Source organism: Dipodomys spectabilis, unplaced genomic scaffold (genome assembly GCF_019054845.1).
Source record: "Dipodomys spectabilis isolate Male_0828 unplaced genomic scaffold, ASM1905484v1 ptg000039l, whole genome shotgun sequence".
NCBI lineage: Eukaryota > Metazoa > Chordata > Mammalia > Rodentia > Heteromyidae > Dipodomys > Dipodomys spectabilis.
In genome coordinates this window covers 11,327,095-11,347,091 of record NW_024870716.1, presented here as the reverse complement: position 1 = coordinate 11,347,091, position 19,997 = coordinate 11,327,095, and the positions used below count along the sequence as shown (strand labels likewise).

General features: G+C 42.0%; 1 protein-coding gene across 2 annotated transcripts in view; it reads left to right on the top strand.

The window, feature by feature from the left end:
• The window catches only part of Fgd4 (FYVE, RhoGEF and PH domain containing 4), a 141,713-nt gene that overhangs the window by 39,074 nt on the left and 82,642 nt on the right, over positions 1-19,997 (top strand). Inside the window, exon 1 of one of the 2 annotated variants that reach the window (XM_042677677.1) lies at positions 13,187-13,315. The exons of the other annotated variant lie outside the window; for it this stretch is intronic. Coding sequence (XP_042533611.1) covers positions 13,225-13,315 — 91 coding nt within the window. The 5' untranslated portion in view covers positions 13,187-13,224. Of the gene's footprint in view, positions 1-13,186; positions 13,316-19,997 lie in introns of those variants that run through there. 2 annotated transcript variants of the gene reach the window in all.

Below are 19,997 nucleotides of genomic sequence, written 5' to 3'. Positions count from 1 at the left end.
AATCCTAGTTTTTCAGGAGGCTGAGATCTAAGGATAAAGGTTTGAAGCCAGCCTGGGCAGAAAATGCTGTGAGACTCATTTCCAGTTATCCACCAAAAAGCTAGAAGTGGAGGTATGCCTCAAATGGTGGAGCCACAAGCCTTGAGTAGAAAAGCCAAGCAAAAGCATAAAACTCTGAGTGCTAGTCCCAGTACTGACACCAAAAAATAAAAAAAGTGTGTGTGTGTGTGTGTATGTATGCCTCAGAAGTCTTCCATTGTTCTGTCCTACATCCACATTCTGTCTGAACAGGCTAAAAGCTAACATCCCTATGATATAATTTTCCCTTGATTTCCAAAATATGTTCATTAGTAAGCTCAGTTTGCCATTAATATAGGAAATTTTTCAGTTGTATAATAGGCCATATTGCAACAGTTACCTTTAAATAAAATTACAAAGGCAGACAACTTGGTCACCTTTCTATACTTTTTTAAATTTATTTTTTAATTATCTTTAAGTAGTTGTACAAAGAAGTTCCCATTCTACAAAACAGTATATGAGTACAAAGTGTCTGACAACATTGTCACCCATCTCTCTTAACTCATCCCTTCTCTCACTTATTTTCTTTAATTGAGATTAGGTGATTACATAAATTTCACATATTTCACAGTATTGTGGAATAGTGGCACTTAGTTTTTGTTTGTTTGTTTGGGGTCCAATTGTGGGGCCTGAACTCTGGGCCTGGGCGTTGTCCCTCAGCTCTTCAGCTCAAGGCGAGCGCTCTACCACTTGAGCTACAGTGCCACTTCCGGTTTTCTAGTGGTTTATTGGAGATAAGAGTCTCACGGTCTTTCCTGCCCGGGCTGGCTTTGAACCGTGATTCTCAGATCTCAGCCTCCTGAGTAGCTAGGATTACAGGCGTGAGCCACTGGCGCCCGGCACAGTTTGTGAATTCTATGAGCTTTGACATTACAAGTTATTTTTTCCACATCAGGTGATGTTTACATTTCTTTCTTTTTGCTTAGTGTGACCTGTTTCCCTTATTCTGTTCCTCCTCCTGGCTTCCCTTAGTTGCTTGCATATATCTACCATACATATGGTCCAAAACATGGAGTCATTTAGCAATGATATGACAAAATGGTTGGCTGTCTTTTGTTTCTTGAGTTCTGTTTGCCATATCTTCTTGTATTTTGGCTTTAGCATCCACATAGCAGGGAGACCATATGCCATTTGTCTCTTTGTTCTTGGCTTACTTCGCTCAAAATAATCAGCTCTAGTTCCATCCATTTCCCTGCAAATGCCATTATTTTGTCCTTTCTAATGGCTGCATAAAAATTCCATTGTATATAAGTACTACAATTTTTGGATCCACTCATCAGTAGTGGGGCATCTGGGTTGTTTCCAAATTTTGGCTATTGTGAACAGTGCTGCAATAAACATAGAGGTGCATGTGTCTTTATATACTGGTTCCTGTTGCTCACCTAGGAGTAGTATGGCTGGGTCATAGGGCAGGTCTATATTTAGCTTTCTGAGGTATCTCCAGACTGTTTTCCAAAGTAGTTGTATTAGTATACATTCCCACCAGCAATGCAGTAGGGTTCCTCTTTCTCCGCATCCCCTCCAGCATTTGTCATTGGTTGACTTTAGGATGTGAGCCATTCTGACTGGGGTTGTTTTTATTTGCATTTCCTTTACAGCCAGGGATGATGAGCATTTCCTCATGTGTTTCTTTGCCATTTTTATCTCTTCTTCTGAGAAGTCTCTCTCTTTATTTCCTTTGCCCATTTCATGATTGGTTTGTTAGATTTGTGAGGGGTTAATTTCTTGCGTTCCCTGTATATAATGGATATTAGACCCTTGTCTGATATTTTGCTGGTAAATATTTTTTTCCCCAATTAGTTGGCTTTCTTTCTAGTTTGGTTGCTATTTCTTTGTGCAGAAACTTTTTGTTTTAAGGTAGTCCCATTTGTCCAGTCTCTTCAATTTGTTGTGACCCTGGGACTCTGTTCAGGAAGTTCCTGCCTGTGCCTATAAGTGTCTCTCCTACTCTGTCCTGCAGTAGTTTCAAAGTATTGGGTTTGATGTTAAGGTCTTTAATCCATTTTGAGTTGATATTAGTGCATGGTGATCGGCTAGGGTCTACTTTCATTTTTCTGCATGTGGCCACCCAGTTTTCCCAGCACCAGTAGTTGAAGAGGTTATGATTCTTCTATTGTATGTCTTTGGCTCCTTTGTCAAATATCAACTGACAGTACATATGCAGCTTTATTTCTGGGTCTTCCAGTCTGTTCCATTGGTCTTTGGGTCTCTTTGTGTACCAGTACCAAGCTGTCTTTGTTATTATAGCTCTATGGTAGAGCTTGAAATCTGGTATTGTGATCCCTCCTGCGTTGTTTCTTTTGCCTAGAATTCCTTTGGCTATTCTAGGTCTTCTGTTGTTCCATATGAACTTTTGGACTTTTCTCTATTTCAGTAAAGTACATCATTGGGATTTTAATGGGAATTGCATTGAATGTGTATATCAATTTTGACAGTATATACATTTTCACTATGTTAATTCTACCTGTCCAGGGACATGGGAGATCTTTCCATTTCCTGGAGTCTTCTAGGATTCCTTTCTTTAGGCTTTTACAGTTTTCATGAAATAGATCCTTTACATCTTTGGTTAGGTTAATTCCTAGATACTTTATTTTTTTGAGGTTATTATGAATGGGGTAATTTCCTTGATTTCCCTTTCTGCTTGTACATTGTTGGTGTACAGAAAGGCGACTGATTTTTGTGGGTTAATTTTGTATCCTGCTATTTTGCCAAAGTGGTTTATAAGCTCTAAGAGTTTGAGGATGGAACCTTTGGGATTGTTAAGGTATAAAATCATGTCATCTGCAAAGAGAGTTTAACTTATTCCTCCCCTATACAGATCCCTTTAATGTCTTTTTCCTGCCTTATTGCTCTGCCTTGTTCCTGTTTTTAGGGGAATTGGTTGTAGTATGATACTGGCCCTTGGTCTGTCATGTAAGGCTTTTATTATTTTGAGGAATGTTCCTTCTATTCCAATTTATTCCAGAGCTTTTAACATGAATGAGTGTTGTGTTTTTTCAAAAGCCTTTTCTGCGTCAATGGAGATAATCATATGGTTCTTGACCTGGGATCTGTTGATGTGATGGATTACATTATTGACTTGGGTATGTTAAGCCATCCCTGAATCTCTGGGATGAAGCCTACTTGGTCATAATGTATGATTTTTTTTTTTTTTTGGGTCCGGTCGTGGGGCCTGAACTCTGGGCCTGGAGCTGTCCCTCAGCTCTTCAGCTCAAGGCTAGTGCTCTACCACTTGAGCCACAACACTACTTTCGGCTTTTTTCTTTTTTCTTATGTGGTGCTGAGGAATCAAACCCAGGGCTTCATGCATGCAAGGCAGGTGCTCTACCACTGAGCCACCTTCCCAGCCCTGTATGATTTTTTTGATATGTTTCTGTATTTTGTTAGCTAGAATTTTATTGAGGATCTTTGCATCTGTGTTCATCAAAGAGATTGGTCTGTAGTTCTCTTTTTTTGTTGGGTCTTTGCCTGGTTTGGGGATGAGTGTGATACTGGCTTCATAGAATGAGTTTGGGATTACTCCCTCTGCTTCTATTTCTTTGAAGAGCTTCAGGAGTATGGGTATTAGTTCCTCTTTAAAGGTCTTATAGAATTCCTCTCTTCTTTTTTTAGTTAATCTTGCCAGTGGTCCACCAATTTATTGATTTTTTTCAAAAAACAAGCCTTTTGTCTTATTAATTTTATTTATAGTTTTCTTAGTCTCTATTTCATTAATTTCAGCTCTTATTTTGGTTATCTCACTCCATCTAGCGACTTTAGGTTCAACTTTTTCTTTTTCTTTTTTCTTTTTTTTTTGGATCTGGTCGTGGGGCCTGAACTCTGGGCCTGGGCGCTGTCCCTCAGCTCTTCAGCTCAAGACTAGCGCTCTACCACTTGAGCCACAGCGCCACTTCTGGCTTTTTTTCTTTTTGCTTATGTAGTGCTGAGGAATCGAACCCAGGGCCTCAGGCATACAAGGCAAGTGCTCTACCACTGAGCCACCTTCCCAGCCCTCAACTTTTTCTTGTGTCTCTAGCAGTTGTTGCATCATGAGGTTGTTTATTTGGGGGCTGGGAAGGTGGCTCAGTGGTAGAGTGCTTGCCTTGCATGCATGAGGCCCTCGGATCGATTCTATAGCACCACATAAGCAGAAAAAGCCAGAAGTGGGGCTGAGGCTCAAGTGTTAGGGCGCTAGTCTACAGCTGAAGAGCTGAAGAGCTGAGGGACAGCACTCAGGCCCAGAGTTCAGGCCCCATGACCGACAAAAAAAGAAAAGAAAAGAGGTTGTTTATTTGGTCTGTCTGTTTTCTTGCTGTGCGCACTGAGAGCAATACACTTGCCCTTCAGGAATGCTTTTGCTGTGTCCCATAGGTTTCTTTGTGATGTGTCTTCATTTTCATTGAATTGTAGGAACTTTTTAATTTCTTCCTTAATTTCTTCTGTGACCCATGTGTTGCTCAGCAGTGTGCTGTTTAATTTCCATGTTTGAGTGTTTGAGTTTTTTCTACTCTGTGCCTTGTTATTGAGAACTAGTTTTCCACTATGGTCAGATAAAATACAGGGGATTATGTCGATCTTCTTGTGTTTGCTTAAATTCTTTGTATGAACTAAGATATGATCTATTTTAGAAAAAGTTCCATGGGCTGCTGAGAAGAATGTGTACTGGGTTGTTGTTGGGTGGAAAACTCGGTATCATGTCAGTTAAGTCTGTTTGAGATATGAGAATATTTAATTCAGAAACTTCTTTGCTAATTCTCTGGTTGGGGGACCTGTCCTTTGGTGAGAGTGGAGTATTAAAGTCTCCTAGTATTATTGTATTTGGATCCATCATTTCCTGTAAATCTGAGAGTATTTGCTTAACATATTTGGGTGCACCAATGTTTGGAGTGTATAGATTGACAATGGTGATATCCTCTTCTTGGATTGTTTCCTGTATTATTATATAGTGACCTTCTTTGTCTTTTTGTAGTGATTTAAGTGTAAAGTTTATTTTATCAAATATCATAATGGCAACTCCTGCCTTCTTGCTGGGGGCATTCGCATGATAGACCTTTCTCTATTCATTCACTCGGAGGATGCTTTTATCTTTGGCTGTGAGGCGGATCTCTTTTTTCTTTTCTTTTCTTTATTTTTTTTTGGTCAGTAGTGGGGCTTGAACTCTGGCCTTGGGCGCTGTCCCTGCACTATTCACTCAAGGCAAGCGCTCTACCACTTGAGCCACAGCGCCACTTCCGGTTTTCTAGTGGCTTATTGGAGATAAGAGTCTCATGGACTTTCCTGTCCAGGCTGGCTTTGAACTTCGATCCTCAGATCTCAGCCTCCTGAGTAGCTAGGATTACAGGCATGAGCCACCAGTGCCTGGCTTGGGGTGGATCTCTTGAAGGCTGCAAATTGATGGATCTTGTTTTCTGATCCAATCTGTAGTTTTCTTTTGATTGGTGAATTGAGTCCATTAGTATTTATGGTTATTATTGTATTTCCTGGCATTTTATACTTTCCTAAGTTTTTTCTTCTTTCCTTCCCTCCTATGTTTACTAAATTGGTCTCCTAACCATATCTATCTGGCCTGGATCTCTGTTCTTGAATGCTTTCTTCAGATTGTATTCCTGCTCTTAATATTCTTTGTTCATTGTTCTTGGTTCATTGTTTATGAATTCATTTAATTTTTCTTTACGATTAAAAATTTTAGTTTTCCCTCGAATGTGAATTGCTAGCTTTGCTGGATATACCAGTCTGGGCTGGCAGTTGTTGGTTCTCAGGGCTTGGATGGTCCTTTCCCAGACTTTCCTTGCATTCAGAGTCTGTGTGGAGAGATCTGCAACGATTCTAATTTTTTTCCCATTGTAGTATAGCTCCTTCTTTGCTTTGCTGCATTCAAGATTACTTCTTTATTGCTAAAATCCAGCATTTTTACTATAATGTGTCTTGCAGTGTTCTTCCTGGGATCTTGCTTGTTAGGTGTTCTGTAGGCCTTGGTTATGTAGGTAAGATTTTCTCTTTTAAGACCGAGGAAGTTGGGCTGGGGAGGTGGCTCAGTGGTAGAGCGCTTGCCTTGCATGCCTGAGGCCCTGGGTTCGATTTCTCAGCACCACATAAGCAAAACGAAAAAAAGCTGGAAGTGGCGCTGTGGCTCAAGTGGTAGAGCGCTAGCCTTGAGCTGAAGAGTTGAGAGACAGCGCCCAGGCCCAAAGTTCAGGCCCCATGACCGGACCCCCCCCCCCCAAAAAAAAAAAGACCGGGGAAGTTTTCAATGATGATCTTATTGAATAAGTCTTCATTCCTTTATTTTGGTATTTCTCCCCTTCGTCCACCCCAATTATAAAAAGGTTAAATTTCTTGGCACTGTCTGCTTGCTCTTGGGCTTCCCTTTGGCATGTTTTGAGTGTTTTTTCCATATCTGTAATTTTTTTTCCAGTACCTGCATTTTGCATTCAGTATCTGATCTCTATTTTCCATTTCATTTAGTCTATTAACTGTAGCTTCCATTGTGGTTTGCATGCAGGAAATTGAATTTTGCATGGAGGAGATTGAGCCATTTATAATTTCTATGTCATTCCTTGGAGTATTAATCTCATCTTTTAGCGAGGTGTGTACTGTATCTATTTTTGTGTGTATTTCTTGTTTGAAGGATTGGATCTCTTTTGATAGCTCATTTATTTGTTCTTTAAATTTCTGATCTATTTCTCGTTTTAATTATTGAGTCATTGCCTCTGTCATCTCTTGGATGTAGCGTTTGTCTTCCATTTCTTTTTCACTTCCACTGGCGTCCTCCCCTGTGTGGTTGCTAGCCTGTCAGTCTGGTTTACTATCTTGGCTGTTGATGAATTTTGTAATTTTTCACTGTAATTTTTGCATGTGGATTCAGGGATTGTTGGAGACCAATTCCAGGTCCTGATTGTTTTGATCACTAAGTGGCTACCTTTGCTTGGTTCTGGATTTGTTCCTGGATCAATTGATGTAGCTTGCTCTCAGTGCTGGGCTGGTTGAGAGTATTTTACCTGGTCCGAGGTTCTGTTGTGGGAGGAGTTGCTTTCCAGCTGCTGGTCTGACTCACATAGGGCTTACTCCTGTTAGTCTGTGGTGGGCAGACACTCTGCCCTTTGCTGGGGTGTGCACTCAGATCCCTGACTAGTCAGGGGCAGGCAGTTAAGATGTCTAGGGTTCCTGCTTTTCCTGGTACTGGTTGGGAGCTGTCCAGCGGTGCTATGGCGGTTGGCTGGTTTTGTGCACGATAGGTTGCTGTTCACCATGTTCCGCATTCGATGAGATGATTGTGGACTATGCTGGATGGTGGTGCAGGCTGGGTCTGTGTTTCACAGTCTTTACCATTGTTTATGCTGTCACGTGGTGTCGTGGGTCTGGGGGTCCTCTCCGCTGCCACCCCGCTTCAGGCTGGACTGCTTCCGTGGGCCAGTGCAGGGAGACACAGGGTCGTGCTGCAAGTCTGGAGTCCTTTGCTTCTGCTGCCGGCACCTCAGCCGCTGCTGCTGTTCGGGGCTAGGTTGCTACACAGGCCTGTGTAGAGAGGTACCACACGGCACTGCACATCTGGGCTCGTTTGCTGCCCCCTCTGCAGTCAACACCATCCTGAGCTGGGTTGGGTTGCTTCCACGGGCACCTATCTATACTTTAAATACTGTAAATTTGAAGGTTTTTATTCCAAGGGAACAGATTGTATGCAAAAAGCTTGATTTGTTTTTCCACATCATTTTCATTATAAATAATAACGTATTGAAAGTGACATCGGTAGCTTTTCTAACAAAATAAAAGTTGAGCATAATGAAAAAGTCAAATTGCTACAAAATACCATGTGAGTGTTTGGCAGGGCTTCATTATTTCCAAATTTAGTGGAATTTGTGCTGAATAACCTCTGACACAAGGGGAGAATGACAGGTGACTTGCTTGCCCCCCCCCCCGTAGGTTGTGGGGCTTGAACTCTGGGCTTGGGTACTTCCCTGAGCTCTTCAGCTCAAGGCCAGCGCTCTACCACTTGAGCCACTGTGCCACTTCAGGCTTTTTCTATTTATGTGGTGCTGAGGAATCGAACCCAGGGCCTCAGGAATGAGGAGCAAGGACTCTTATCACTGAGCCACCTTCCCGGCCCTCCCCTCCCCCACTTTCTCGCTTTCTCCCTCCCCCCTCCCAGCACTGGGCTTGAATTTAGGGTGAGTTCTTGCTTAGCTTTTTTTTGCTCAAGGCTGTCACTTTTATCACTTGTGCCGCATCTCCACTTCTTCTTTTTAGAGATAAGAGTCTCTCCGATTTGTCTCCACCAGGTAGCTTCTGACTAGGATTCTTAGAACTCAGCCTTCTGAGTAGCTAGGATTACAAGTGTGAACGCCAGCCGTCCAGTTGTCAAGATTTATTAACTTATAGACTATGAATAAAATTAACCAAAGATCATCTTTACAGCTGAAGATGTGCAGGGCAATGCTGCTACTCGACCTCATTTAGCTTTGAGTTCATACTCCAAGATAAACCAGCAGTCTCCTCACCTTTTACTTTGCTTTGTTTTTCTTGAAACAGTCTCACTATGTAGCCCAGTCTGCTCTCAAGCTTATGATCTTCCAGCCTTAGCCACATTTGTTTTTTTGGTTTTTGGTTTTTGGTTTTTGGGTCCGGTCGTGGGGCCTGGACTCTGGGCCTGGGCGCTGTCCCTCAATTCTTCAGCTCAAGGCTTGCGCTCTACCACTGAGCCACCTTCCCAGCCCCTGCTTACTTTTTTAATAGAATAAATAGGTCTTATGCCTACCCCTTTCTTCTTTTTGAGAAATGAGAGCTAATTCACAAACTGTAAATCATGGGCCAATCCTGAGTGTTACCACATGCACATAATCCTGTAACCACCACTGCAGTAAGGGTACACAGCAGTTTTGTTTTCCACAATTTTGTTACAACCTTTCGTGGTCTGCCCTTTCCCCTGCTACAGCTCCTGGCACCATGGACTGGATCTTTTCAATCACTAGGAGTTTGCCTTTTCCACAATGTCATATGGAATCATACCTAATGGAGCCTTTTAAGTTGGCTTCTTTCTAATGGCTATGGCAATGTCCTCCCTGAGCTGGAACTCAAACTCAGAATCTGACGCTTTCACTCATTGGCTTAGCACTACCACCTGAGCCACACATCCCATCTCAGTCATTCCTTATTGGGTGGTACGTCAATGTAGATATACTTTAGAACTGAGTTGTTTGTGCATTTAGTAGTTGAAACCTAAGTGCATGTTTCCAGTGTTCGGTGATTGTGTGTGTGTGTGTGTGTGTGTGTGTGTGTGTGTGCATGGGCGCACACGCGCGCTCGCTGATCTTGGGCCTTGAACTCTGGGTCTTGGTGCTGTCTCTGGACTTCTTTTTGCTCAGTGCTGTAGCACTCTACACTTGAGCCACAGTGCCACTTCTGGCTTTTTGGTGGTTAACTGCCTGGGCTGGTTTCAAACTGATCCTTATATCTCAACCTCTTGAGTAGCTAGGTACAGGTGGGAGGCACTGGTACCTGGCCTGTTTGCTGGTTTTTGAACAAAACTTCTGTGAACACTGAGGTTCAGGTTTTTGTGGGTCAGTGTTCATTTTACTCGGGTAAGTACCTAGGATTTTTGGTTGCTGTAAGTGCTATATTATGTGAGAAACATCTGAGACCAATGTTTAGCAGCTTAGATGTTGTTTGTTTTGTTTGCCTGTCTTGGGGCTTGAACTCAGGACCTAGGCACTGTCCTTGAGCCTCTTTGTGCTCAAAGCTAGCATTCTACCACTTGAGCCACCGTACCACTTCCGGCTTTTTCTGTTTATGTGGTACTGAGGAATTGAACCCAGAGCTTCATGCATGCTAAGCAAACACTCTACCGCTAAGCCATATTCCCAGCCCCTAGATGTTTTTTATCTATTTGTTTCTTTGTTTATTTAGTTGGGAGTAGGGTTTAAATTCAGGGCCTTGTGCTTTCTCAGCTTGCTTGGGTAGTGTGCTCTACCACTTGAGCTATGACTCCAATTTGGTTTTTGCTTGTTATTTTGGAAAACAGAGTCTGATGGACTTTTCTACGCCGGCTGGCTTTGAACTGTGATTGTAAAAATTTCAGCTTCCTGAGTAGCTAGGATTACAGGCCTGACCTACTGGCACCTGGCTCTAGAAGTTATTATTTTGTTTGTGGTAGTTGTTACATATAATTGCACATTATTTACTTGTAGACAATTGAGTGTTCACCGTGTTATATTTGTGGGGTGTGTGTGTGTGTGTGTGTGTGTGTATGTGTGTTGCAGCTTGAGCCTAGTGCCTCAGGTATGCTAAACACATGTGCTTTACCACTGAACTCTAACCTGAGTTCATTTTAACACTGTATTTTGATTTTTTTAGCTTTCATCTATATAAAAAAAGTACCATTCATTGTCTTAAGCCTAGTTTTTCTCCTCAGTAAATTAGAGATAATATATAATTACTTATAGAGTGATTTTTTTCCTATAAGATAGTAATAACTGGCCAGGTGCGGGTCATACCTGTAATCCTAGCTACTCAGGAGGCTGAGATCTTAGGATTGTGGTTTGAAGCCAGCCCGGGCAAGAAAGTCTTTAAGACTCTTATCTCCAGTTAACTACAAACAAAACAAAACAACCCCAAACTGTAAGTGGAACTGTGGCTCAAGAGGTAGAGTGCTAGTAATAACTTAATATCTCACAGTTTAGGTTTTATGACAAGCTGCAGGGAATCTGTTTAATGTAAAACTGGGCACTAAGTAAAGATTAGCTATAGAGAGAAAAGAAGAAAAGAAAGAGAACAGAGAGAAAGAAGGAAAGAATAGAAAGAGAGAGAGAAAGGAAGGAAGAAAGAAGGAAGGAAAGAGAAAGAAAGACAAAAAGGAAGGAAGGGAGGGAAGGAGGGAAAAATTTGTTTGAGTACCAAACCTAGGCTTTAGTTTAAACATTGCTCTCAGAAGTACAGACATCTGGGCAGTTTTTGTGACAAGGAACTTTCTGGTTTTTACATTACTGAAATTTGTTCAAACTCTTAAGTGTTCTTGGAATGAAATCTAAACACTTCCCTGCCATGGAAAAAGGTAAACAAATACCAGTAGAGTTTGTCAAGGAAATAAAAGAAAACCTTAGATTTCTTTGAGATGTGTGGGTATATGCATGCATGCTTGTGCTCATACTAGTACTGACGCTTGAATTCAGTGCCTTGTGCTTACACTGGCATTTTCTCTCAAGGATGGTACTCTACCACTGGAGCCACAGCTCCACTTTCAGCTTTTTGGTGATTAATTGGAGATAAGAATCTTATGAACTTTCTGACTAGGCTGGCTTTGAACTCAGACCTTAACTTCCACAGTTGCTAGGATTATAGAAGCACCTGGCTTCTTTGAGTTCTTTTCTTTAAGATCTAGTTTTTTTATTTTTTCAAATGAGTTGTAAAATGTACTCGTGCTTTATTTATTTATTATTTATTATTTTTTGGGTCCGGTTGTGGGCCTGAACTCTGGGCCTGGGTGCTGTCCCTCAGCTCTTTAGCTCAAGGCTAGCACTGTACCACTTGAGCCACAGCGCCACTTCCGGCTTTTTTTTTTCTGCTTATGTGGTGTGCTGAGGAATCGAACCCAGGGCCTCATGCATGCAAGGCAAGCGCTCTACCACTGAGCCACCTTCCCAGCTCGTACTCATGCTTTATATGGAAACTTTTTTTTTTTTGGTGGATCTAGAGATTGAACCCAGGGCCTTACACATGCTAGAAGACAAGGGCTCTAAGCCTCATTCCCAGCTCCTGCACCCAAATTTATTAAAAGATGATGGATGAAGCACATTTCCTGATGAGCAGGCATAAGTTGGTAAGAGTCCCTTGCAAATATATATTTATGTTGAAGTGAAGAAGGAACTCCTGCCATCTCCTCTCAGCCATGCATTCCTGTGGAAGTGAGCATGCACTTTCAATGAGAACAGGCAGTCTGCCCCAGCAGTTTTGTTGGTTCCTGAAGCTTAGGTCCAGACCAGCAGTGGCATCACCATCACTTGGAAACCTATTAGAAGCACATTGTGTGGCCCCCTGCATACCCATTGAATATGAATTTGGAGACGGGACCCAGCCATTCTACCCCCATGTGTCTGGGTGAGCCTGGTGTACCGTAGACTGAGAGATGCTGTACTGGACCCTCTGATTAGGAATGGGTCCTCAGAGCTATATTTATCACTGTGATTTCATCAATATTTTAATTCTGACATTTCCTCATTGTTCAGGGCTTTAAGAAAAATGCAAAATCCTGATCTAATTATGTGAAATTATAATGATTTTATAAGTCACTTAATACAGTAAGAAATAAATGTCTTACCACTTAATATTCTAATATGCTATATGAAAGCATGGTTTCTGACAGGTGCTGGTGGCTCACATCTGTAATCCTAGCTACTCAGGAGGCTGAGATCTGAGGATTGTAGTTTGAAGCCAGCCTAGGCAGGAGAGTCCATGAGACTCTTATCTCTAATTAACCACCAGAAAAGCCAGAAGTGGAGCTGTGGCTCAAATGGTAGAGTGGTAACCTTAAGTGAAAATGCTTAGAGACAATGCAAGTTTCACATACAAACACACATACACACACACACTGCTTGGTTTCCTTAGACAGTTGCTGTATGGTATTTATTCATCCTGACCTTTTTATTCTCCACAATCAATTAATTATGGTAAAAAGGAAAGTCAGAAGTAGCCAAATACCATTTGAGGTCATTGGAACTGAGATGTTAGTTCTTAAGCTTTAGACTCTGTGACATCTTTTGTCCAGGCAGGCATCCAGTTAAAGGGGAACAAAGTATTTTTCATGTTAACTTTTTTAGAAGATTACTAATAGCTCAGGCATTAGTCAGTGTATAAACTATCCTGTTCCCAGCTGTATTTCTAGTGCACTCAATGGGTCCATGCGTCTTCATTGTTGTTTATTTTGCTGCAATAAATAGACATCTCTCCATCTTCGCAGACTTGGTCTCTGAGCACAGGGCAGAAGCCCATCCTCTGGGGAGGTGTGGCATACTGTGCATGGGGTTGTCTCTGGAGTTGTTCAGCAGTTGTTCAGAATTCACTGAAGTCCACACACACACACACACACACACACACCATGCACTGACCAGAGCTCCTGGCTGATCGGTGGATCTCTTGTCACCCCAATGTCTTTAAAGCCTGGATGGAGGCTTTGATCATATGAACTTGAACTGGGTAAAGTCAGATGTTTTCTCCTTAAGCCAGAGCGGGCTGGTTTTCAGTGTGTGTGGAGTCATGTCCTCTTACGAAGGTAAGTAGTTTCATTTTCTGGCAGATCTTATGTTATTTGCAGACTGTGTGACTCGCTGCATACTGCTGCATCCCGAGATAGAAGTGGCAAAAATTTGGTTTTACTTTAAAGTTAGGAACAATAAACCTCTCCTTGTACTTTTCACTTTCAAGACTAAAATAGGAATAACTTTTGGCTTCTAGCTTTTCTAGGAGACTTCCTCTGGGCTTAAACAATGCAAATTTGTCTGATTTGTGTGTGTGTGTGTGTGTGTGTGTGTATGTGTGTGTGTGTGTGTGTGTGTGTGTAAATACCGTACATAGGGGTTACAATTCCATGGGCAAGGTAATGAGTACATTACTCATCAAGCATTGTTGCCTCCTCCTTTGTTTCCCCTTCCCATCCCTTCCCATCTCCTCTCCATCCCCCCCCTCTGATTTTTGTTGTTGTTGTTTTTTTAAGAGCCAAAAGGATATAAGTAACATTTGTGATATTTGAAAATGCAGCCACTGAGAAAGCAAACATTTCTCTTTTCCTTCTGTTCCTGCTGAACAAAGTTAAGAAATGTTTGCCTGTCACTAATTTTCTAGTATTAGACTGTTGTTTTGTTAAAATAAAAAATAATTCTGCCCCTCTCCCCATCCCAGTCTTGTTGGGGTTTTTTTTGGCAAAGAAGTTCAGGAGAGTAAGCAATACTTATTTTCCTGAGTAAAGTAGCATTGTTGAGATAGGCATGGATTTTGTTTTAATGTTACCAATATTTAGGAGAGCTAATTAGTAAGAAATTGAGTCTTTCAAGTAGAAATGAAATTCCACTGTGTGATAGACTTACAATCATGTGACAGGAAGCATCTGCTAAAAAATTCTTCTTAGAAATAGAAATTGTATGTAGCTGTTTCCCTGTTGTTTCTGAATGGAGGTAAATCTCCCTGCAAGCCAACAAACTGACATTCAAGATGACTAGAACTGACTTGGCAGTCCTTAGTTACCAAGATCTTCTCACTTGTGGTATCTCTCTGTCCTTACTTGGCCAACAGGGCATGTGTGGTATGATGCCCTGGGTGGGGTCAATCCCAATGTTGAAGCAGGAGAGCTGAGCCCTTCTTGTAGCCTTGTGGCCCTAGCTTGTTCTCTTCCCAGGTTCTAGACGTGCTGAAGGCAAGAGCATCCCCTTCCTAGCCTGCTCCTGTTTTTCTACCACCCAGCCAGAAGCTAGATTCTTTCCCAGTGCCTGGGTGTGGTTCAGGGTTCCTACAAGCTTTCTATGGTCCACTGCCATACTCTAAATGCAATTGAAAAATAAAAAAGAATGCAGCAAAAGGGAAGTATTTTATTTCACCAGTGAAGTTCTGCTATTCTGAAATCACTCCTCTCCTTTCTCTTTGCATTTTGCAAACAGGGGTTCCCTTCCAGAAGCAGCATGAAGTTAGAGACGGGACTGCTGTTAGAACTGAGAGATGCCCAGGCTATGAGTCAGGGCCCATAGACATAGAGAATCTTGCTTTCAGCGACAACATACTGTACAGAACAACCATTGCAACAATGTAGGCTTCATGAGTTCTTTTTTTTTTTTTTTTTTTTGGGTCCGGTCGTGGGGCCTGAACTCTGGGCCTGGACGCTGTCCCTCAGCTCTTCAGCTCAAGGCTAGCGCTCCACCACTTGAGCCACAGCACCACTTCGGGCTTTTTTCCTTTTTGCTTATGTGGTGCTGAGGAATTGAACCCAGGGCCTCAGGCATGCAAGGCAAGCGCTTCTACCACTGAGCCAACTTCCCAGCCCTTCATGAGTTCTTTTAAGAAAGTTTAAACTGAAAAGGATAGCAGTGTAACACTTCTGCCCACACTGGTGGGTAATTTTGTTGCTATTAAGTCATATAAGAAAAATTTATATGTATATGTTTTTAGTATACATGTTATTTTATACGTTGTCATTTGTATGTATGTGTACACTGGAATTAAAGCATGAACTTAGGGCCTCAAGCTTTCATTTGACTTGTTCTACTCAAGGTGGGCACTCTACTACTTGAGCCACAACTCCACTTCTGGCTTTTTGCTGCTTAATTGGAAATGAGTCTCAAAAGGATTTTCTTCCCAGGCTGACTTTAAGCTACAAACCTCCGATCTCAACCTCCTAAATGGCTAGGATTCTAGGCATGAGTCACTGGTGCCTAGTCTCTTTGTCTTTTTTAATCATTAAAAAACTTCCTTTTTAAATTTAAGGTTATGCTCATAAGCAAAATATTTTCATATCAGAAACATAATGGGGGTAGAGTATAATGAATAAATAAATGGGAAGTATTATGCAGTTCTTTAGCAATATAGTAATTTTGTCTCCATCGAAACATACATATCACTATAATCACAATGGTAGGATTAAGGTTTAACTCAAGACTGGGTGCTAGCAGCTTACACCAGCTTTGCTACTCAGAAGGCTGAGACCTTGGGGATTGCAGTTTGAAGCCAACCTGGACAGGAATGTCTATGTGACTCTTTATCTCCAATTAGCCAACAAAAAAGCCATAAATGTAGTTGTGGCTCATGGTAGTGCTAGCCTTGAGCAAAAATTCTCAGGGACAGTGCCCAGGCCCTGAGTCCAAGCCCCAGGATCAGCACAATAACAAAAAGATGAAACTTAATTTCCTGTAGATACCAGAATATACTTTAGAAGGTCATAGAAGATAGAAGGCTACTCTAACAATGCAGGGAAAAGTTGAATTCCTTCATTCTAAAAAATAAACTACCTTTTCTTTAGTGTCTGTAGATCTATCCATCTCTCCACCATTCTTCTATTTCATATTGGTTGAAAGATTCAAATCTCTTTAGGCTGGTTTATACTGCATTCTCTGACTTACTCCTCACCCCCACAGAATCCTGTTGATAGTGTGCTAGAGGAGGCTGTAGGAATGTGTTACTGAGAAAGGTGTAGTGCTAGACATGAAGTTGGTCATTCTACATCTACATGGTGGATATGAAAACTTGACCTAAAGTCAGGCTCAAGAGGCTGAGATCTGAGGATCCTGGTTCAAAGCCAGCCTGAGCAGATAAATCTGAGAGAGACTCATCTCTAATTAATCAGTAAAAAGCCAGAATTACAGCTGTGACTCTAGTGGTAGAGTGGAGGTATGTCTCAAGCGGTGGTATAGGCTAACCTGAGTGTAAAAGCCAAGAGTGTGAAACTCTGAGTTCAAGCCCTAATACTGGCACACACACACACACACACACACACGTACACACAAGCTTTATTAGAGAAAGTAGAAAGCCTTTGAATTAAAGTATGAGGATTATTTGTGTCCTTATTTCATACCCTTCCTATCCAAATTTGTGTGGCTAATTGGAAATTGCCCTTCACTTCAACAGGTATAGCCAACAGCTGAACTCAACGCATGTTATTAGCAGTATAGTAATATGCTTAATCAGAATGGCAATGATAATACATGGCTAAAATCACATGGCTTCTTAGTAGAATGAACTCTGTTACTACAGTAAAGGAAATATATAATGCTTAAAGACTGTTATTGTTGTGATTTGGTAAGCGGAAGCCCCTGATGATTGTTGGACCAGTTGACCAGTTTATGTGGAATACCATGTTTTTCTCTATTTTTATTGCCCAATAAATTCTTTTTTGACTTCTTTCCACAAGAGTTGTGAGTTTATAGCATAAAATAGCAAAGTAGTGATAAAAAAGAAACATCACACAAAGTAGATTTTTCCTTCTTTTCTTCTTTGAGACAAATCTTGTTTTGTTGCCTAGACTGGTGTTGAATTCTTGATTCATCTTCCCAAGTACCTAGAACTAAGGTATACAATACTGCAACCAGCTCAAGAAGATGTTTTCTTTTTATTTCTCTTTTTCCTCTCTCTTTCTCTCACTTTTTGCCAGTCCTGGGGCTTGAAGTCAGGGCCTGGCCACGGTTCCCTGAGATTCTTTTGCTCAAAGCTAGCATTCTACCACTTGAACCACAATTTCACTTCCAGCTTTTGTGGTACTGAGGAATTGAACCCAGTGCTTCATGCATGCTAGTCAAACACTTTACCCCTAAGCCACCCTCCCAGCCTGAGATGTTTTCTTTTTTTTTTTTTTGGTCTGGTCGTGGGGCCTGAACTCTGGGCCTGGGCACTGTCCCTCAGCTCTTCAGCTCAAGGCTAGCACTCTACCACTTGAGCCACAGCGCCACTTCTGGCTTTTTTTTTTCTGCTTATGTGGTGCTGAGGAATTGAACCCAGGGCCTCATGCATGCAAGGCAAGCACTCTACCACTGAGCCAACTTCCCAGCCCCAAGAAGATGTTTTCTATACCTCTTGATGAATTATTTAGTTACAGCAAGATAACAAGACAGAAAACATAGGTGGGTGCTGGTAGCTCATGCCTGTAATCCCAGCAACTCAGGACACTGAGATCTGAGGATGGCAATTCAGAGCCAGCCCAGGGAGGAAAGTCCATGAGACTCTTACCTCCAATTAACCAGCAAAAAGCTGGAAATAGAGCTGTGGCACAGGTGATGGAACACTAGCCTTAAGCACAATAGCTCAGGAACAGTGTCCAAGTCTTGTACTCAAGCCTTAGGACCAGTACCATTCCCTCCCACCCCCCTTCCCCCCCCCCCAAAAGACTATTTACTTGTGTGAATCCTTAAGCAGTTGTACCCTTCTCTTCAAGGACAATTAAGTCTGACTTCCCTATCCACATCTAAAGGCAGTGACTGTCAGTGACAAATGTCATAGTTGAGATACAAAGTACAACTTTAGAGAATTAGAAAAGCTGGAGCAACTGATGAATTAATCAAAGACAGGGGCTAGGAAGGTGGCTCAGTGGTAGAGTGCTTGCCTTGCATGCATGAGACCCTGGGTTCGATTCCTCAGCACCACATAAGCAGAAAAGGTTGGAAGTGGTGCTGTGGCTCAAGTGGTAGAGTGCTAGCCTTGAGCTGAAGAGCTGAGGGACAGCGCCCAGACCCAGAGTTCAGGTAATTCCCTCAAGAAAGGTGACATTGATGTGTGTGTTTATCACAAGAAGAGTGTCCAGCTAAGGAGGCCAACATAAACGAATGAAGAAACATATACACAGAAATGGGGAAGATAGGAACAACCACTACATTAGGGGTGCATGTCTATGCATGTCTATGAGAGACAGGCACTTCAGATTGGTTGATGTCTGATAGTAAACAATCCTTTGCCAAACTAGGGGGTTTTGTGTATGTACTTGAACTCAGAGCCTTGAGCTCTTGCTTAACTCTTCCACTCAAGGCTGGCCCTCTACCACTTAAGCCACAGCTCCATTTCTGGCTTTTTGCTAGGTAATTGGAGATAAGAGCCTCAGTGACTTTGCTGCCTGGCTAGCTTTGAATCTCGATTCTAGATCTTAGCCTCCTGAGTGACTAGGATTACAGGCATGAGCCATCAGTGCCTAGCTAAAAAGTTTCATTTGTTTCCCCCTACCCCCACCCCCATACTGGGCTTGAAGTCTATGAAGGAGTTGAAGGAAAGGATTATGAGATTGTTTTTAATCGCTGAATGAATATCAAAAACATTTTATTTTTAGGGGCAACCTCATATTGAATATCACCAAACATGACTAAAGTCATGCTATTTTAAAAGTCAGAATTAGGAAGTGATTACTATTATGAACTGGCTCATTTTCCCCTTCTCTACTTCCTCCTTGTCAGCCAGAAAAAAATATTGGAAATAATAGATAAGCTAGATACAATATGTGCTTTTTAAGTTTTGCATGACAGAAACAATCCCCCACAGTTAGAAGCTTAACACATAACAATATTGTATTTGTGGTCTAAAATCTAGCTAGGGACAGAACTAAAGTCTGCTGGTCTGTTTTCACAGCAGGGAGTAAGGAAAGCAAACACTAGCTTTGGAAGCTGTTAAATATTGAACCATTGATAAAATGGAATTTATGTTGACATTTTCTTACAGAAAAGAATTTCCAAATAGCAAAAGTTGGGATAGACTTGTCACCAAACCCATTGAATACAGGTATCTTATTTGTCACGTGAGTTTTGGTGATTGTTCTTGGTATCTTTGTGGGGAAAGGGGGTGCACACGCACTAGTACTGTTTGTTATTTTTGTTTTTTACTGGTCCTGGGTCTTGAACTCAGGGCCTAGGCTCTGTCCCTATGCTCCTTTTGCTCCAGGCTAGTGCTATACTACTTGAGCCACAGCCCCACTTCCAGCTTTTTCTGTAATTAATTAGGGATAAGAGTATTATGCTCACCTTTGGTCCTCAGCTCCACCCACACCTGGGCCCCCTCCCATTCCTGGAGTTCCCACCAACAGCTGGCCCCTCCCTCTCTCCGCCCAGACCCACCTGAACTCCCATCTACCTCACTTTCTATCCCTCAGACCTTCCTGCTCCTTGGATGGTGGCAGAGGCCATATGCTCCCTCTTGGGGCAAATATGGCTCCTCTAATAAACCTTATAATAATCTTTCTCCTGTGCCTACCTGCCTCTGCGTGGTCCCCTGGGATGAATGTGTGGTCTCCTCTTTCAAAGAGTTTCAGGGATTTTCCTTCACTGTGCTGGCTTTAAACTTTGATCCTCATATCTCAGCATCCTGAGTTGCTAGGATTATAGGCATGAGACATCAGTGCCTGGCTGTTACTGTATTTTGAATTCAGAGCCTTGTTCTCTTACTTGGCTTTTCTCTTCAAGCCTTGAGCTCTACAACTTGAGCCACACCTTCACTTCCTGAAT